Source organism: Sitophilus oryzae, unplaced genomic scaffold (assembly GCF_002938485.1).
Source record: "Sitophilus oryzae breed Bouriz unplaced genomic scaffold, Soryzae_2.0 scaffold_1499_pilon_pilon, whole genome shotgun sequence".
In the NCBI taxonomy this organism is placed as follows: Eukaryota; Metazoa; Arthropoda; class Insecta; order Coleoptera; family Curculionidae; genus Sitophilus; species Sitophilus oryzae.
The window spans coordinates 306,607-325,711 of NW_022146168.1; the positions used below are offsets into that span (position 1 = coordinate 306,607).

At 34.7% G+C, this 19,105-nt stretch overlaps 1 protein-coding gene across 1 annotated transcript in view; it reads left to right on the forward strand.

Moving 5' to 3' along the window:
• LOC115877797 (RNA/RNP complex-1-interacting phosphatase) overlaps positions 1 to 19,105 on the forward strand; it is a 145,616-nt gene that overhangs the window by 77,020 nt on the left and 49,491 nt on the right. Inside the window, exons 3-4 of the mRNA XM_030894111.1 lie at positions 1,098 to 1,132; positions 9,623 to 9,710. Coding sequence (XP_030749971.1) covers positions 1,098 to 1,132; positions 9,623 to 9,710 — 123 coding nt within the window. The remainder of the gene's footprint in view (positions 1 to 1,097; positions 1,133 to 9,622; positions 9,711 to 19,105) is intronic.

The window sequence follows — 19,105 nt, forward strand, 5'->3', positions numbered from 1 at the left end:
ATATATTTTTCATATATCATATATTTTTTTCATAGCAACTGTTAAAATTGCCTTATATCTATCAAAAATAGTAGATAAAATAGTACTTTGACCGCAAGGGTAGATTACCTAAATGATACTTTAACAGCGAGGATAGGTTAAAAACTTTATTTCTTCTCGCACGTTTTTTAATTGTTTCCATTTTTGAAAATGTTTGTATTCCTTTTCATAAGTTATTCAGGATTTAAATGGAAGTAGTTTGGATATGGCGTTTGTCGCCTCAGCCTGAATCTGTTGGTAATTTATTTATTTTGTTTTGAGCCATTTCTGGCTCCAATTCAATCAGCAATCGACACGAAGAAGAATTAAAAATATTGACTCAAAACTGACAACTAAAGAGACAGCTTTATTTATTTGTCAAATTACATAGAAACCAACGCCAACTCAGCACAATATTTTCTCTACTCGTAATAAATTCCTCGAAATAATAATTTCTGAATATTTTTTAAAACGTAACTGGCTATGGAAAAAATATTGTTTTATACACCACGATAAAATTGCATTATCGTCTCCCGAAATTAATTCACTCGCGATTTCGTCGCTCGTGAACGCTCGTGAATTTTTTTTCATCGCAATCGTCTTGTATAAAAAATAACTATTAATCGAAAACACAAATTCGAAAATGAAAGTATTCAGATTTCTTTTTTATACATTGAATATAATGGATATATTAATTTCAGTTGTAGTAGTTTGTGACACTGTCATAAATAAATTTTGGCTGTTTTTCTGTGGGACGAAGGAGATGAGTAATCCTTGGAGATGGCGCCAAAGAATTATTTAGTAACCTAATGGGTTCTTTATGCTAAACCATGTTCGGATGTCTCTTTCCAACAAAACAGTGATTTTTTTACAATGTTTTGCATTGGAAAATTTGATTGTGATTAAGTTTACGACATTTTTTTACACGTGTTATTTCTTATGATGTTTTTGTTATGAATTTGTTTTAATTTAATTAATAAGGTACATTATAATTATTATTGATTTGAATATTAAAAAATTAATTTATTTTAGGTATTTTGGTTGTGAATTTTATTTCATCATTTTTTCATTTGTTATAGAATATGTGCCAGAGAAATCTTCCACGAGATGAATGGTAAGACTTTTGGATATAAATGTACTAATTTATATTACTAATTATTTGAATTATATATTTGAAAAAAAAAAATAGAAAAAATAGTTGCAATATGCGTGTAATTTTTGTACCAGGTGTCCCACTAAGAATAGCTCTCGGCTGTATCTCGGAAAGTATTAGCCGTAGGGGCTGCGAAAAAAAATATTTATAACTAAAGAGTCTATGATAAATAGCTGGAAATTATTTTCAAGTTTGTAGAACAACCGCTAGGGGGCGCAACTGCAACAAAAAATAAGAAAATGTTTTTTTTTGGAGTTTTTACACAATTTTGCCTAGATAAGGTGTACTATAAGTAATAGCTTCATAATCTTCAGTAAATTTTGAATATTTTTTGTTAGAGCCATTTTCCCCTATCTGCTGAAATAAAGTGGTGGGGGAAGGTTAGATCTATTTTTATTTAAATATGAATAACTCTGGACTGGATGATCGGAATCAAACAAGCGAGGGCTCGTTTAATAGAGCGTTTCTTACTTTATATTGTACCATATAAACAATAATAATAAGCTTTTGAACGTAGACGCGAGGGGGCGTTGTCTTACAATTTAACAAACATTGCACCTTTTTTCAAAAATATTAAATATAATAGTATATGTAATTTTAGCTCATAGTAAAGAGTAGTAAAAATTTAAAAAGTCAGCGAAAACCGCATCCTGATATCTTCTTTCAAACCGAAGATATTAGCAAAATTATAATAAATACCACAAAAAATAAGCCCTTAATTACCTTATTTTTACAACACGGTATCAGTAGCCCTCTTGATTATGCCCATTCTAACAAAAAAATAAGATAGAAACAGTTAGTTTATTTTAAAATCGACGAAATACCAGAATACCATAATACCAGATCTAATAATTAAGACATTAGTAACAGTGAACAAGTAAATGATGATTCAGTGAAGTCATGGTAGGCTTTGGAAAAAAGTTGCTTTTCGCGTAATAGTATAAACGTCAAATTTTTATTACATCAACATTTTGATAGTCTTATCAGCGTTTTTTATCTTTTGATTGCTTTTTCAAAATGCCAACAACTTCAACTATTTCAAATAATAAAGGCATTTTGAAACTATCAAAATGTTGATCTAATAACAATTTAACAACGATCCCTAGCGTCTAAGTTCATAAGCTTATTATTATTGTTTATATGGTGCAATATAGAGCAAGAAACGCTCTTTTAAACGAGCCCTCGCTTGTTGGATTCCGATCATCCAGTCCAGAGTTATTCATATTTAAATAAAAACAGATCTAACCTTCCCCCACCACTTCATTTTGGTAGATAGGGGAAAATGGCTCTAACAAAAAATATTCAAAATTTACTGAAGATTATGAAGCTATTACTTATAGTACACCTTATCTAGGCAAAATTGTGTAAAAACTCCATTTTCATATTTTTTGTTGCAGTTGCGCCCTCTAGCGGCCGTTCTACAAACTTGAAAATAATTTCCAGCAATTTCTCATAGCCGCTTTAATTATTTAGGCCCTACGGCTAAATACTTTCCGAGATACAGCCGAGAGCTATTCTTAGTGGGACACCCGGTACAAAATAAAAATATTTTATCAAAAAGAAACTTCTTTCTACTTCCGTCTGTCTGTCGTATGCCGAGTTTGGTTTCAATCGACCTATAATTAGAAGATCGTATAATTTTAGATCGTTACCACTTTTCCTCTCGCATCTCGTGTGTCACGTGTCACGGCCTTCAATTTTTACTCCCATCGCACGTAAAGAAGTTTCACTTCAAAATACATTTTTAACAATAAAATTCTGTTAGCTGTTGAATCGAATATTTACAATAAGTTGTAAATATACGTTATTGTTATCAAAATAAATTATTTGTTTATAAATTCCAAAGCCGGTCAAATTAGATATAAGTCGATCATACGATACTTTTTACTTTCCTGATTTCAAACATATTTATAGAGGTATAAATACCTCAATTAAGCTGTATAAAACTGGTTAAATCCAATATTTGAAGTTTGATGAATTTATTTAAATTGTATATTATCCCTCCTATAAAAGCCAAAAAAATTGATACTTAATTAATATAAAATTATCGATCATAAAGCTTCATTCAGAACCTCGCAATTATAGAGGAATACATTATTGGCTTCAATTACACTTTATACTTTTTATCTCATATACAGATCATTCACAATGTTTAAAAAACACAATTAAAATTAATATAATGTCCTAGCAACAGCTTGCGTTAGCCAGTTGTATCCATAGCGAAAGCCTAAAAGTACATTCAGGCTGAGAGCGTCGAGCGTCACGTCGCGTTTGCGTCGCGTCCGCCCCATTGAACTCGAACCCCTACGCTCAGCGGACGCTAGCGCAACGCCAAACGCGACGCTGTCTGCCTGAACGGGCTGCGTATTGGCATTGTCTTCTATGGTACGACGCAGCCTTAGAAAAATGTATGCCGAATCACGGAAGACAATGTACCACGATTTGCGAATAATAGGCTCGACATTCTCTCCTGCATTAGGTCATTGTCTACCCATATGTTTCATCCAAATAGATAATACTTGGCTATATCTTCGAATTTCGCGTATATATTTATATCTCTCTCTGCAATATAAATGGTCCACTAATATTTATCTATTATTTTGACATTTACGCCAAAAAAAATCATTTGATTTTAATAACCCCCTAAGCGTTTCCTTGTCAAAGGAAAATTGGATTCTTCCTGCAATTTTTGCAAAAACTTTCTAATTGTGGGACGAGTTTGAATTCGAGATAAAATCTATTTATCAAATTCCTGACCACTTGGAAAAAGTCGTCGAGCTTTTCATCAGCAGTCTCACGTGGTCGTTTCTTTCCAGGGCTGGATATCATTTTATCGGGGTTAGTTTCCAGCCTTTTTTTTATCTTCTGTGTGAATTTTTTTATAGCCGATACGCTAACTCCGGTATAAAGAGATATCCGCTCAAGTTTACGTTTAAGTGGCAACTTAAGCGAACTCTCTGTAGCTTCTTCGTCGCAAACCCTATTATGAACACAAGGAAATAAACCAAATGAGATTTCATCCACGTTTATTTATATTTATTTTGGTTTAGCTAAAATATTTAGGTAAAATGTGTGCTTTACATTTTAGCCAATATTTAATTTTAATATTCTAATAATTATATTATTATTATTCTACTTACCTATATAAATTAGCTATTATTTCTCTTGTCTGGCTATGTAGCGTCTTACCCTTAACAAATTTATTCATTTTAAAACACAAATATACGATCAAACTTGATATTAATAATTATAAACTACGAACGAAAAACATTATAACAAGATAACAAAACAATAAAACACAACTTAACTATCAAATATAGGAATAAAGTTTAGGATAACCGGTATAAATAATGAAATAAAGTAATAATGATCAAAAGAATGACACCGCCACTGGATATTTCAATAGTATTCAATATTCCTACTCTTTTCAGAAGAGACCGTGAAGTTGGGGATAAAGCAAGCGAATAGGAAAGGCGTAAAAGCCATGGCAACCGCGTGGTAACAAATCCTGTGACGTACTCTCGCCAATCATAGTTCGATGAATAGGCGGCCATGCGCGGCTATGCCGGTTTGCCAATGATATCCATGAAAAATCTTCAACTTTCATAATAAGCAGGTTATACAGAATGAAAGAAATAAGTTATTAAATAAAACATATCGAACAATATGAACTACGTTAAAATTCCTTAGTTGATAGGTCAGAATATATGCTAAACACATTATATATAATAAAAATATATTAAATTTATAGTTCATGTCTGGCAATTTTGCAATTTTATAGATAAACGTGGCAATATCGATTTCTTTTTCTCGCATTCCTTCCGTAGCTTCAGATCCGCTGGTCAAACAGTAAGTGAATTGATTCCATTTCGACACGCGGACGCGACGCGATGCTCGACGCTCTCAGCCTGAATGTACCTTAATATTTAGCTTATAAAACAGTCTTTTGATTTCTAACCACAATTTCTCTTGACGGAAGATAATCAATGGTCAAAATGACATTTCTCGCAAATTTTGAACTATAATTAGTGGAAAACTTAAAAGTTTGATAAATTTTTCTACTAATTGAAATTATCTACCGCTAATTGGCACAAGTAATTTATTCCACTAATTGCGAGGTTCTGAAAGAAGCTTAATTGTATTTAAGTATTATATTAATAAAAATACGAAACACTAGGCTGAAATAAATAGATTTTACCGTTTTGCGAATTTTGAACAACCTAAAACACGTATTTATGGGTTTGTAAGGTTGAATGGATCATCATCCTTATACGCGGCGATCGCTCCTGATAAATCGATCGATAACAAGACCAGGAAAAAAATTCAGGATTTCTTTTTAAATCGATAATTACCACTGGCAGGCGATTAAAAATAATTACGTCGCTTTTAATATTCATAAAGAAGCGCCCAAAGTATATGGAAAGGTAAACGGCATTTAATTTATTGCCGATTATTACAGGCCGTATCCAGTAAATTGATTATTAATAAGGCTCAATGCCGGTGAAGAAACACAATACGCTAGTTGGAAATGAAGAACGCCGTCATTTTATACGTAAAAGTATATTAGGAATGTAAACGATCCTTATTTCGAAGCTAACTTGACGTAGTTTTTTTTCGATCATACAGACGAATCAGAAGCTTGCAGGTCGCACAACGCTCAACGGTACGAAATATGCTGGGAATAACCAAGAGAGACCGTAAAAGAATAGAGTGGATACGACAAAAAAACCAGGTAATAAATATCATTAACAGGGTCAAATCCCTCAAATGGCAATAAGCAGGACACCTAGCAAGAAGAACGGACAACAGATGGACCACAAGAATTACGGGATGGTACCCACGGGGAATTAAGAGACCTAGAAGAAGAGCGAACTTGGGATGGGATCGTGATATTAGACCGTAGAAAAATTACCAGCAAAGTTTTAATTGATTTGGATATCTTGATTTTAAAATTAAATGTTTTTTAGAAAATTATGTTCAATACGCGAAAAGACAAAATATACTGTCGCGAACTAGCTTGGGGGTTGTTCACTAGGATCGCTAGACCAGGTTCTCTCTTCCAATTAAAACAACCATTAGAAAATATACATTTATTAAATAAAAATGCACAGTGTGGATAAACATATAAGGAGAACGATTCCAGGAAATGCCAAGGCTTGCTAAGGGCATGCTGAAAGGAGTACTTACAGGAACATCTTCAAGGTCTTCACTGTCTTCTGACTAACCATTTGACTATCAACTCACTATGAACTATCAACTCGTAATGCAACTCTTTGACTGACTCTGAACTCATAATGCGACCAACTACGCTTTCTTCAGCATACTCTTTTTATATTCTTCTATTCCTCGTAGTCATCACCGATTACGTTGTCAAAATACACACACCGGAAAAATCTAGGGATATCATTTTATTAAAGTTAAAAATAAATGTTTTGAATAAACAACCACATATTTGTAGGCCGATTTTTTCTACTTCGATTGAAACTAGTTATTTCTAAATTTGGGATATTTGCAGAAGTGTTTGGGCATTTTTTGTCAAATGTATAAAAAGCACCTAGCATCAATTGTTCGAATTTAACCTGTATTGGCTATGTTTTTATGATAACTGGCCAGAATTCATTCAAATAACTCTGTTTAGTATTAAACGACATTATGGAGCGTAGACATCTTAACAGAGACGAAATGCTAAGGGCCATGGGTATGCTCGAAGCTGGAATGCGCCAAATCGACGTAGCTAGAGCATTAAATACAACGCAAAGTGTAATATCGCGATTAAGTGCACGCTACCGTGAAAGTGGTAATGTTGCTGAAAGGCACACAGGGCGACATCGCATTACTACCCCTCAGCAAGATCATTTTTTACAATTAAATGCTCGACGCCGACCGACTCTTACAGCACCAGAGCTTAGCTTAATTCTCCAGGAAACACATAATGTAACCGTTAGTCCTGACACTGTTCGCAATAGATTGAGATAGGTCAACTTAAGAAGCAGACGACCCTGGAGAGCTCAACCCTTAACGAGAGGAAATCGAGAGGTACGATATTTGTGGGCTCAAGATCATGTTCAGTGGTCGAATGAACAATGGGCCAATGTTCTCGTCACGGATGAGTCACGCTTTGGAATTCATCCGGATTCGAGAAGGCTTAGGGTATGGAGAGAACCGGGAAATGTTATTCGGTTGGATCATGTTCAGGAAGTGCACCCTTATCAAGGTGGAACAGTTATGGTCTGGGGAGGAGTCCAGTTAGGCCGAAAAACCGATCTCGTTTTTCTTGAAAGGTTTCTAACAGGAATCACACATCGTGATTTAATTCTTGAACCTGTCGTGTTACCATATGCCAATGGTTTTGGGAGAAACTTCATTCTCATGCATGACAATGCAGGCCTCATACAGCCAGAGTAGTAAGTGAGTTTATCAATGCTCATCAATTAAACATCTTTCCCTGGCCGGCACAATCTCCTGACCTTAACCCCATCGAGCACGTATGGGACGCGGTCCAAAGAAGAATTTTGAGAATGGGTATGCCTCGTGAAACTCGTAGGGATCTGGTTCGGGCCGTGAATGCAGCGTGGCAGGCTCTACCTCAAGAAGAGATCGACAACCTGATCAGGAGCATGGAGAGACGATGTAGGGCTGTAATGAACAGTAGAGGAGGCCATACCCTTTATTAAGTAAAAATGGTTTTATCTTTTTTTTTAATTCACAGTTTAGAATAAAAAAAAATATGTGTATTTTTGTGGCGATGGCTGGATAAAATTGTAATATTCCTAGACTTTTCCGGTGTGTGTAGTTTGCAATCTAATTACATTAACCCGGCTATGACCACGAGGAAATCGAACTTCGGTGACCTGCGCTTGATTATCGACCCGAGCTTGTTAAATTTTAATATACTGTTTAATTATTAATGTTATTTAATAACATATCTAGGTCGATGGCATGCGGGTAACCGATCTCTTGGGCTTACATCAAATTGGTTTACTAAAATTTGCTATAAACACAAGTTGACGTCTATTTACGTCTTTAGCTTCCTTCCTGAATTTTACCTCCCCAAAATAAATTAATAAAAAACGAAAAAAACTAATCATTCGCGGCAGAGTTAATTAACAGATTCTTTTCAAGTTCACCGCCGCGCCGGACGGAGCCCTTGGTTGGCGCAATTAAATTTCGAGAATTTCACCATAAATCGTGGTTGGCTTGGACCGAGGGGCACATCGCAGATGGCCTCCGGACTACGACAGTGGTAGAAAACAATCGCTTCAGCGCGTGGGTTTACGCGCTTCGGTAATCGATTCGTCAGTTTATCGGCAGGCCTGCCAACTGCCCCTGTCACACGGCAGTGGCAGTGGCAATTTTTGCAGTCGTCCACTCGCACATTGGTATCGAAATACCTTTTTGTCTCTGCTTATCCATATTCTCATGTCCGAGAAATTGTGATCTCGCGAAATTAAGTACATCTATTTACTTTTGTTTTCTATGTTTGTCGCAAGCATTGCATTGCTTCGGTTAGTAGAGTTTGTAGAGGTGTATTGATGTTACTTGATCTATCCATCTAACAGGTGACCTGCCTCTTGGTCTTTTGCCTGCCACCTTTCTCTGTTCTATTAGTTTATCTAGGTTGTTTCCCTCTCGTCTTGTAGTGTGCCCAAAGGTATTTTAGGATTTGTCGGCGACAATCGATATATTGTGGAAAATCTGCCTTTGACCTTTAACTCCATTATTATTTTGCAATATAGAGAGTAAAGTTTAATACGAAAAATTGGCGCCGGGAGGCACGTATAGCCGCCCATACTAAAATATGTTAATAAAAAGTTGGTAGGCAGTTCTTTTAGTTTCAAAGTAAAGGAATTTTTCCAACTTTGGTCCGCGGTTATTTCCCCTATCCGCCACCTGGGGTCGCGTCCGATGGGAGTTTGGAGTTCTCCACACGGATTTTCTCAAAAATGGACTACGGAAACACGGAATATCTCAAAAACTGCGACTTTGACTGATTAAAATCACTTTGTATCATGTTATTAAAATGTTATTACAAATTTTGTTGCAAATATTATTCCTAATCTTAAATTGAAAACCGCGTTTCGCTAGCTATTGTAATTTTGGAGTTACGATTTTTTAAAAATTTTAACCCCCTCCCATACCCCCTTACCAACCCCCCACCCCCACCAAAAACTAATGGCCAGATTCTCGGGTGCCACAGTATTTTTGTGCCAAATTTGGTTAAAATCGGTTTAGGGGTTTTTGAGTTATCGTGTTACAGACGGACAGACAGACAGACACCATGAAAATATTTTGTATTTAGGTCATAAATAATTATATCAGAAAAAAAAAACAGTTGCTCTTATTTCAATAATTTTAATAAATTATGTCCAATAATATAACATATTGTTATGTATAATATTAGTATTTGCCTTAAAAGGGGTTATATTTTTCTCATTGCACTGTTTGTTTCAGGTTTACTCCTGACATGTTGATTAAGCAAGAGCCTAAACTTAAAACCATCATCGATTTAACCAACACAGATCGGTACTATAATGGAGCGGTAAGTACCAACAGTTTATCTATTAAGCAAAAATAGTTTCACCGTTGTTTGAAAGAATTCGGAAGATAGGCAACCTAATGGGCAAATTCGTGACAAGGCTGATTTGATTTCCCCTTACGTCTCAAGTGCTGTACGGTGGAGACACCAATCGTTCTGCGGTCAACTCATAAAACACTTTTTTCTCTAATTCGGCCAGCGAAGGCGTATTTGAGACGGTGTGGATCTGAAAGCGACAGTGTTGTCATATTAAAATCTGTAATATCTGTAATACGTTTGTCGAAAATATTTTTGGATGAAAATCCGCGTTTATGTATTGAAAATTTATTCGTGTTTAACAAAGAATAAACAACAAAAATAAAAATTCTTTTATGAGTATTGAATATAATTATTGACATTTGCCATAATTTACATATGAAATAACAGCGATCTTCATTTATAAGCCAACTCTGACGCCGTTCTTTGTTTAATCATATAATATTATATTAAATTGTTTAAAAATCTATATTATTAACGTACTAGCTGTACCCAAAATCCGTAAATCTATGGATTAAGCAGTAGTTCTGGCAACACTGTCTCCGGCAACCACTCGCTCTGTCGACTGAAAGCGGAACTACGGTACAGTATTCTTTATCTGCTGCGCTGTAAACGAATAACAGCGCGCAGGGGTGCAGATCTAAACTAAATCTCGAACAGGCTGACAGTAACGCTAGCTACAGTACGTCTGTTCGTTCTGTGGCTACGGGGTATCCGTGAGAGGGGAAACGATATTCTCTCGATGTTTTTCATAAAAAATTAGACGACGCTTCCCATCAATAAAAATTCGACAGATTTGCAAGTAGGTAGCCAATAAAATGAGTGGGCGGAGCGATTTGCGGTGACGTACTCGTCAAGTCGACGTATAAAATATATTGCTGTTTATTTAAATGTTTTTGTCCGTATTCCTTTCATAGACACAGATCCAGCAGACGAACTCTACATTTCGGACAGGTTTTGTTCCACGATCGCCCATAAGATTGCGCATCTTTTTATTTTTTCAATCATCGGTTTCACTGAAAGTTTGAATATACTGATCCATCTTTAGCCCAAATAAAGTGTTTCGGTGTATTGTGGTACATTTGAAAAAATTTACATTACTTTAGAGTTGTTTGAATTGCAAATTTTGTAAAGTATTCTCTGAAAAGTTAATTTTTCAAAAAAAAAAAGAATAATTTTAAACTATCTTCAACAAATTTGATTTGATTGATTCGAATATCCAAATATTAATCGTTACGAAAACTTATTTACCCAAAACAGTCTTAAATATCTCGTATTAATTATGAAAAACTTTCTAAAAGACCCTATTATCGTTATTCATTAATCTGGCTCTTATAAATATGCATCCGAGGTACCGCATAATAAAGAAGAGAATAAAAAGGTTTTAACTATATTAACGATAGTACCGCTGACGTACGAATCGGGACCGACCAATTAGCTCTGAATCTGTTTGACTTTTAAGTACACAGAACGGTACCAAGTAACCATTCTACTAAATTCGATATGGACCATTCTGTACAAACTTTTTCTTTGATCATTTTTTTTAACATTGAAGATGATCTTATTTCGGTTTCCTATAATATGAGATACTCGTCATTACTCACTGACGAGTATTTTACAGGCATTAGAAGATGGTTACGCAAGGCGTTTCCTTTCATGAGCTTTTTTGTGACTGAAAAGCCCAATACGTTATGTTTTCTCTCTTCCGCACTCCGGAAAATCAAAAATCTCATTACTTTGTTGCCTCTTTACTTTTTGGTTGTCGTTAACTGAGTTTACAATTCTTCTCCATTACGTTCTATTGTGCGCTGTTTATTCCCACTGATTCTGCATTTTTACCCCCTCAAAGTTTTCGTGGAAAATATCCTTGTACCTTTTGGGTTGTCCACCCGATTTCCTCTTACCGTCTACAAGCTCACCGTAAAGAAGAGATTTCGGTAGGCGGTTTTCTTGCATCCTGCATAGGTACGTGACCAGCCCATCTTAAGCGAGATTTAGTAATTATGACTTAGGCGCTGTCGCAGCTAGTTTTTTCTATGAGCGATACCATTGAAACATGATGGAACCATTTGATTCTTAAGAGTTGTCTAAGGTATCTCTGTTGTAACCTGTTTAACTCGGTACATTGTAAGTTTTGTTTTTAATTTCTTCTTCTCTCTATGACTATTTCATTGAAGAGTTCTCTATCTTCTGCTACATGAAACAGCCTCTCCACCCCCAGACCGATCTAGTTCCGTATATTTATCACCCATGACAGTTTCTTTTAACCTACCCATCTTCTACCTTCGATTTTTCCTTGAATGATCAAACGAGGAATATAATATTGGTGCCACGCATTATGTGTCCGAAGTAGCTAACCTTTCTGGCTTTGATGGTTGTTAAGAGTTCCCGATCTTTACTTAGCTGTCCAAGAACTTGTTCGTTGCTTGTATGTTCGGTCCAAGAAATCTTAAGGATTCAGGGCAACGAACCAGCTACGTCGAAACACCGGTTCCCATTAGAACACCGAAGTTAAGCGATGTAAGGTGATACTAGTGGATGGACGGGTGACCGGTTCGAAACTCTGTATCGTGCTGTTGTCTAAAAAAAGGCGAAAGTGTAAAATCTATTGACACACACTGCTCATTCACGCCGACGCCGCCCGGTTTGAGGCCGGATCGGATATCTCGTGAGTAAGAGTCGATTTAGTCACTTGCTCAAGTCGGTAGGCCATTGACCATGACATGGCCGAGGACCGCGGTTCGGATTCCGCGTAAACAAAGTAGACCCCGTCCAGATTAGCGCTGGCAACAAAAAGGCGACGTTGGCAACAAAACTGAAATCTTTACTTTTCTTAAGGATTCTCCGATAGCACCACATTTCAAAGACTTCTATTTTATTTATATTCTTTGACTTTTAGCGTCCATGTCTCGCATCCGTAAAGAAGAGTGGACCATATGTAACAACGGAATGTTCGTAATCGAGTTTCCAATGACAGGTTTCTATTAGTAAGCGTGGTATTCCATTTTTTTCGTCATATGTGTTTTCACTATTTAGCCAGTTTCCTAAATATCTAAAATATGGTACTTGTTCAATATTGTGTCCGTTGATATTTATCGGGATTGGATTAATTTGTATTTTACCCACAAACATCCATTTCGTCTTCTTCATATTTATATTAATACCCCATTTGCAACTAGCTCCATGAACCCTATCTAGCAACGTTTGCAAGTCTTCCATACTTTCTGCGACAATGGCGGTGTCACTGCGTACCTTACCTTATTTATTACCTTGCCATTATTTTTAACGCCTTCTATTCTGCCGGATAAAGCCTCGATAAAAATGTTCTCTGGATACTAACGTAATTGAATAATCTATCTCTATCTATTTAGCCTCTTCGGTCCATCGTTGGACATAGGCCTCCCCCAATCTCTTCCACTCTTCCCTCTCTGTCGCCATGCTCATCCATCTTGTGCCTGCATGTTTCCTCAGATCGTCCGCCCATCTCATCTGAGGTCTTCCTCTACTTCTTCTATTCTCCCAGGGCCTCCAGTTTACGATGCATTTGTGCCATTGATCATCCTTCTGTCTGACAATAACGGTGACAAATCACACCCCTTGTTTATTGGGATGGTTATTCCTCGTTTTATTGAGATGTCATTTGGTAGTTCCTTCATCGACCCTAATAATAGTAGTAGTTTGATTGTAATACAGGTTACTAAAAGGCGCATGTCATAGTTGTCTACGTTATACGATTTCAGATCAAATGCTTTTTTAAAGTCGATGATGACACATAGATGTTCTTGCGAAATTCACAGCACTTTTTAAGTTTTTAATTTATTCACCTATATAATTACTTCATAGAGCTATTTTTTAACCTATCAGTATTGGACACATAATTACATACTTCCAACATTCTCAGTCCCATCTGACATCTTGGTATGTTGTAGATAAATTAGAGAGATTCCTTCCCGCACTAAATTACGTTTCGAGAATAAGTAGCAAAAATCCCTTTCCATAACTCATTTTGACGATGACTCCGAAGACAAGAAAGAGCATTTTCTGTTTATTTAATTCGTTAACGAAATTGATTTACTCCACCAATTGCGCCGAAGGGCAAATATAAATCAGTTACGTGGTGGCCTAACAAGAGTAGCGACGTTGAATATTTCAACGCCCAACGTCCACATCACCGACATCGGGCTCGAATTGTCTCAAGAATACAAATAGAATCGTTTATATTAACTTATAAACCTATTATTATAGATGTCCGGACCTATTAGGCGATACGGTTCTGTTTGGAGATACGGTTCTGGTATAGAGGGTGGTCCAAGTTTGACGTTATCGCGCGCTACGGACCGTAAACGAATATATTATGATGTGGAGATAATATATAGGATATTTGACAATATTATTATTGTCTCCTTGACATTATTATACGAGGATTGTCTTTTATATTTTTCATATAGAGGAATTTATAAATTTATTTTTGCATCCGATGGAACCAATTCTGAAAGCAGTTATTCCACTCGCTTGTTGGTACCTTTAAAATTGGTAGTCAAGGCGCTGACTGCATCTTCTGGGGACTGGAACCTTTGACCACTAAGTTCATTCTTAATTTTTGGAAAGGTAAAAAAGTCATTAGGACTTAGGTCGGGACGGTATGGAGTAGTAGTGGGAACTATCGAATGAATACTATCGAAACATTCGATAGTTGCAATTCATTCGAATAATTCGATAGCTAGTAAGAAAACATTTGTCGAAAACTATTCGAATAAAAATATCGAATAGATGCGTCATCTGCCTTGAAATATATTAATTCGGCAGCAAAAACCATTCATTTATAAAATTCATTCATTTGTAAAATTCATTTATTCGTCAGGATCGATTATAATAAAATATAAACTGGATTTTAGTTGTCGCCCGGCGACGTAGGTTTCTTTCCTAGAAACCCGACAGCGGTCGGTGGCAATGGTACGAAAAAAGCCGGCATCTTTGATTTTGAGTCAGATAAAGATAAGGACACATTATTTTTTTTATTGAGGTGCTAGTATTTACACAGAAAATACATTATGAACGGCGCTGTTGCCGTATATTCGTATTAATTGGTATTAGCAAAGAATATTATTCTTTGGTATTATAGTTAGTTAGGGATAGTATGACTATATATTTTGCATTTTTTTATTAATATTCTGTTGTTACACTGTAATAATACTTTTTATTTTGGATGTAGGAAAATGATTTTTAATGTTTTTAAAAAAGCAAAACTGGTTTAATAAATAATAACAGTAATAATTTGTTATACCTATTAACACCAAAATTTAAAATCATTTAATATAAACATTTTTTTAAGTAGTAGCAAAATATAAACAACAAATTAAAAGTCCAAATTATTTATATTAGATCCTATTTAAAAATAATATAGTCTCTAAATTTTTTGTGTGGCAACGTTGGTTTACTGGCATTTACTTTAAAAAATAAATAGAATATTTCTTCGCAAAAATCTACACGTAAGAGAATTAGCATAAACAAAATACAAATATCGTTAACTTTTTTTTAAATTCTGTAATTCTCTTCATTCAGTAACCATTCGATAGTCTAATTCATTCGATAGTTCCCATCGCTAGTATGGAGGATAGTCCAACGATTCGATGTTTTCTTGCTTTAAAAACTCAATTGTTTTTTGAGCTGTGTGGGAACTTGCATTGTCTTGGTGGAGGATCGTTCGTCGTTGAGGGTTGGTATTTTGAAACTCGAATTATTTCCGGCAAACAAATAGATATGTACCAATCAGCAGTAACAGTTCTTTGATCTTGTAGAGGATTTGTTTCTATATGACCTGCTTTTGAGACAAATATCGCCACCACCTTGTTGAAAAAACTTCGAGAACGGATAAGTTTCGTCGGTTTTGGTTCATCCCGGAACACCCAAACAGCCGATTGACGTTTATTCTCGAGTTCATAACAGTAAATCCAGAATTCATCACCATTGACAATACTGTATATAGTGTATATGTTACGGTTAAAGTCCAATGTCCGGTTAATGTCGACATTAACATGTTAATGTTTGGGTTAAGTTATGTTTTTGGTTGTTTTGTTGTGTGTTATTCTCGAGATTAACCGGGTAATGTCGACATTAACCGGACATCGGACCTTAACCGTAACATATATACAGTATATCGCCGAATTTTCTTTACAAGAGGACAAAATTAATTTTGAAAAAAAATCATTTTTCTTAAAAAAATTTTAAGAAAAACTTTGTTGATATTGTTGAAAAGTCTTAAAAATTAAAAGCGTTTCTGTGGTAATATCAGTTCGACTTCATTCTTTGATAGATGATTATTATTAATTTTCATTAACGTCATATTCTTTGGTGTTGTTAAAGTATCACATTTTCCTATAACTGTTATCACTCTTTCCGTAGCATTGAAATTTTGTGATTCTTTAACATTTTAAAACAACAAAAAATATTAGGTTAATTAAATTTCTATGAATAACAACCTGTCATAGAATGAAAACGAAGCTATATTACCGTAGAAACGCGTTTTGATTTTTAGGACTTTATAGGAAAAAATTCAATAATTATATTTTCATTTTTTTTAATTTTCTCTAAAACGGCATGGAAATTTGGAAAAGTATAAGCAGGATTAACCATTTTAGAACAAAGAGCAAAAATTTTTATGAAGAATGCATTTTTCTGTGCATGTTTCTGCATTTTTCTGAAAATGTCAATATTAAAAAAGGTTTTCCTCTTGTAAAGACAATCCGGGGACATACTGTATTTTTTGAGTTCCCTGCATTAATCCGATGTAGAGTTTTTTGATACCAATTAACTCTAATCGCTTTCCTAGAGACCCTACATAAATATCGTTTGATTTTCATTCATATGTTTAAATATAGTCTGTGAAACGAATAACTTTGAATTTGACAGTTCCCGCGCGCTTTTCTAGTGTTAATTTTATTAGGTTAGCAACTTGCGGCCATGCTGACGCAATGCCGTCTCTAATAGAACAGCCCCGGAGTGAGATTTATGACGTCACGCTAGTTAAATACTACGGATTAATAAATATGTTGTAGAATACATGGAAAAAAATTTCCTCGTATTTTTTGGTTCGTATTTTAAAACTGATATAGTTTACATGAAATATACATAATATACAGTTAATAACTTTTTTAATAATATTAATTCATTATTATTTATTGTTTTTGTTTATTTTTAATATTTTGTTTATTTTTTAAAATTATTATTCTTAACACTAACTATCTACATTGACTATGGCTGAAATCGTACTCCATCCTAACCTAAATCCCAAGAAAATCAAAAATTTTAGAATAATTTTACATATAAAATGACAGCGATCTTTATTTTATAGCCATCGCTGACGCCTTTTTTCTATGATATTGTATTATTTGCAAATATAATTTTTCGAACATTGATACTTGCAAAATATACATATAAATTTTGTGAATGCAAATAATAATACATCACTATTAGTAGATATTGAATGTTTTTTGTTAAATTAGATCGATTTTCAAACACCAAAATTTAAAATATATTTTACATTTTACCCATTATCTTACGTACCTATTCATTATTTGTATATTGTAAAACATTTGCTGCATTTGTATGGTTTATAATTTATTTGCCAAAGTATTTATTACTATAAAGAGGTATATATATTGTATTTATTAACTGTATATTATATATATTTCATGTAAACTATATCATTTTTAAAATACAAACCAAAAATACGAGGAATAATTATGTTTTCCATGTATTTTACAACATATTTATTAATCCTTAGTATCTAATTAGCGTGACGTCATAAATCTCGCTCCGTGGCTGTTCTATTAGAGACGGCATTGGTTTGATATTTAGAAATGTCAAACGCTGATGACATTTTACTTTTGGCAATTATGACATTTCGGGTTGATTTTTGCAAGAAGAGGAAGAACTGTCACTTGTTTTATTATTTTCCTTTTCTATTTCACGAAAGTAAAAAGAGTTACCTATCTGATTCGTTCAGGTACTCAATTTAAAGAATATCAGTAACTTTTTTGACAGAGGGATTTTATATTTGCCATATTGGTAAAAAATAACGGTCAAAATTCAAAGTTATTCATTTTATAGACTATAACAAGAATTTCAATGTACAAAACTTATTTATTAATACAGAATCGCCTTGTATATTTACAAATACACGGAACGACAGAATTTTCGTATTCGAACACATTATGTAACCATTGTTGGGCTATCTGCCAGGACAGCGCGCGGCACATTCCTGTTGCATTTTATTCAAATATTAAGTGAGTTTTTAGCCGGCCTTTTATTTAAATTAATTCACGGTAATTATAGAGAGCAATATATAATGGAGGATTAAAAACGATTTCGTCGACTCGCGGCTCTTCTTTGCGTTCTCAATTGATTCGATAATGAAAATGGACTATCCGTGTTATTAATACGAAATTATGGTAAAAAATCATTCATTGATTCGGTGACTTTAAAGCCGATTTATTATGGTGTTTTAGATTTGAAGGAAATACTAACTAATATTTCCTTACTTACAAATATACTTGTAAAAAACTTTTTACAAGTATTATTATTTCTAATTTTGACAATATCATTTTGTCCTTTATTCCTACGTGTAGCATAGGGCTTCAATAAACGCTCTCCAGCGGGTTGGCTTGTTGGAAATTAATTTGACATCTCGCCATGACCGGTTTACTGCTTCGATCTCCTTTTTAATTTTCCTTTGCCATGTGTGCCTTGGACGACCAGTTCTTCTACTGCCTTGTGGATTCCACTCAATAGCTCTGCCACCGATGTTGTTGCCACTTCATCTTAAAATGTGACCAATCCACCTCCATTTCCTAAGTTTGATCTCGTTCTACACTTGCCTCTGGTTGGTCAAGCTCCATAACTCCTCATATCTGATAGTATTTCACCAAAATATTCCTACAATATTTCGCAGACAGCAGTTTATAAAAACTTGGAGTTTGTTAATTAATGGCGAGGTAATTTTCCAGGTCTCTGCGCGATACAGCAATACTGACTTGACATTTGAATTGAAAATCTTAAGTTTAGTGAGTTGAGAGTACCGTCTAGATCTCCAAATATTGTTGAGCATTCCAAAATGTTATTCTGGCTTTGTTTATTCTATTTGTGATATCTTGCTCTGTGCGTCCGTTGGTTGAGATTATACTTCCTAAGTAAGTAAAATCATTTACCTCCTCTATAGGTGTTGTTCTAGTGATAAAGGCAGCGACGTTATTGGTACAAGCTCTCATCGATTTAATTTTTTTAATATTAAACGCACCATTAATATTGAACGAATGAAGTGATCCATTTGTGTGCGCACAGCAGAGTTGTATTGGTGAAAATAA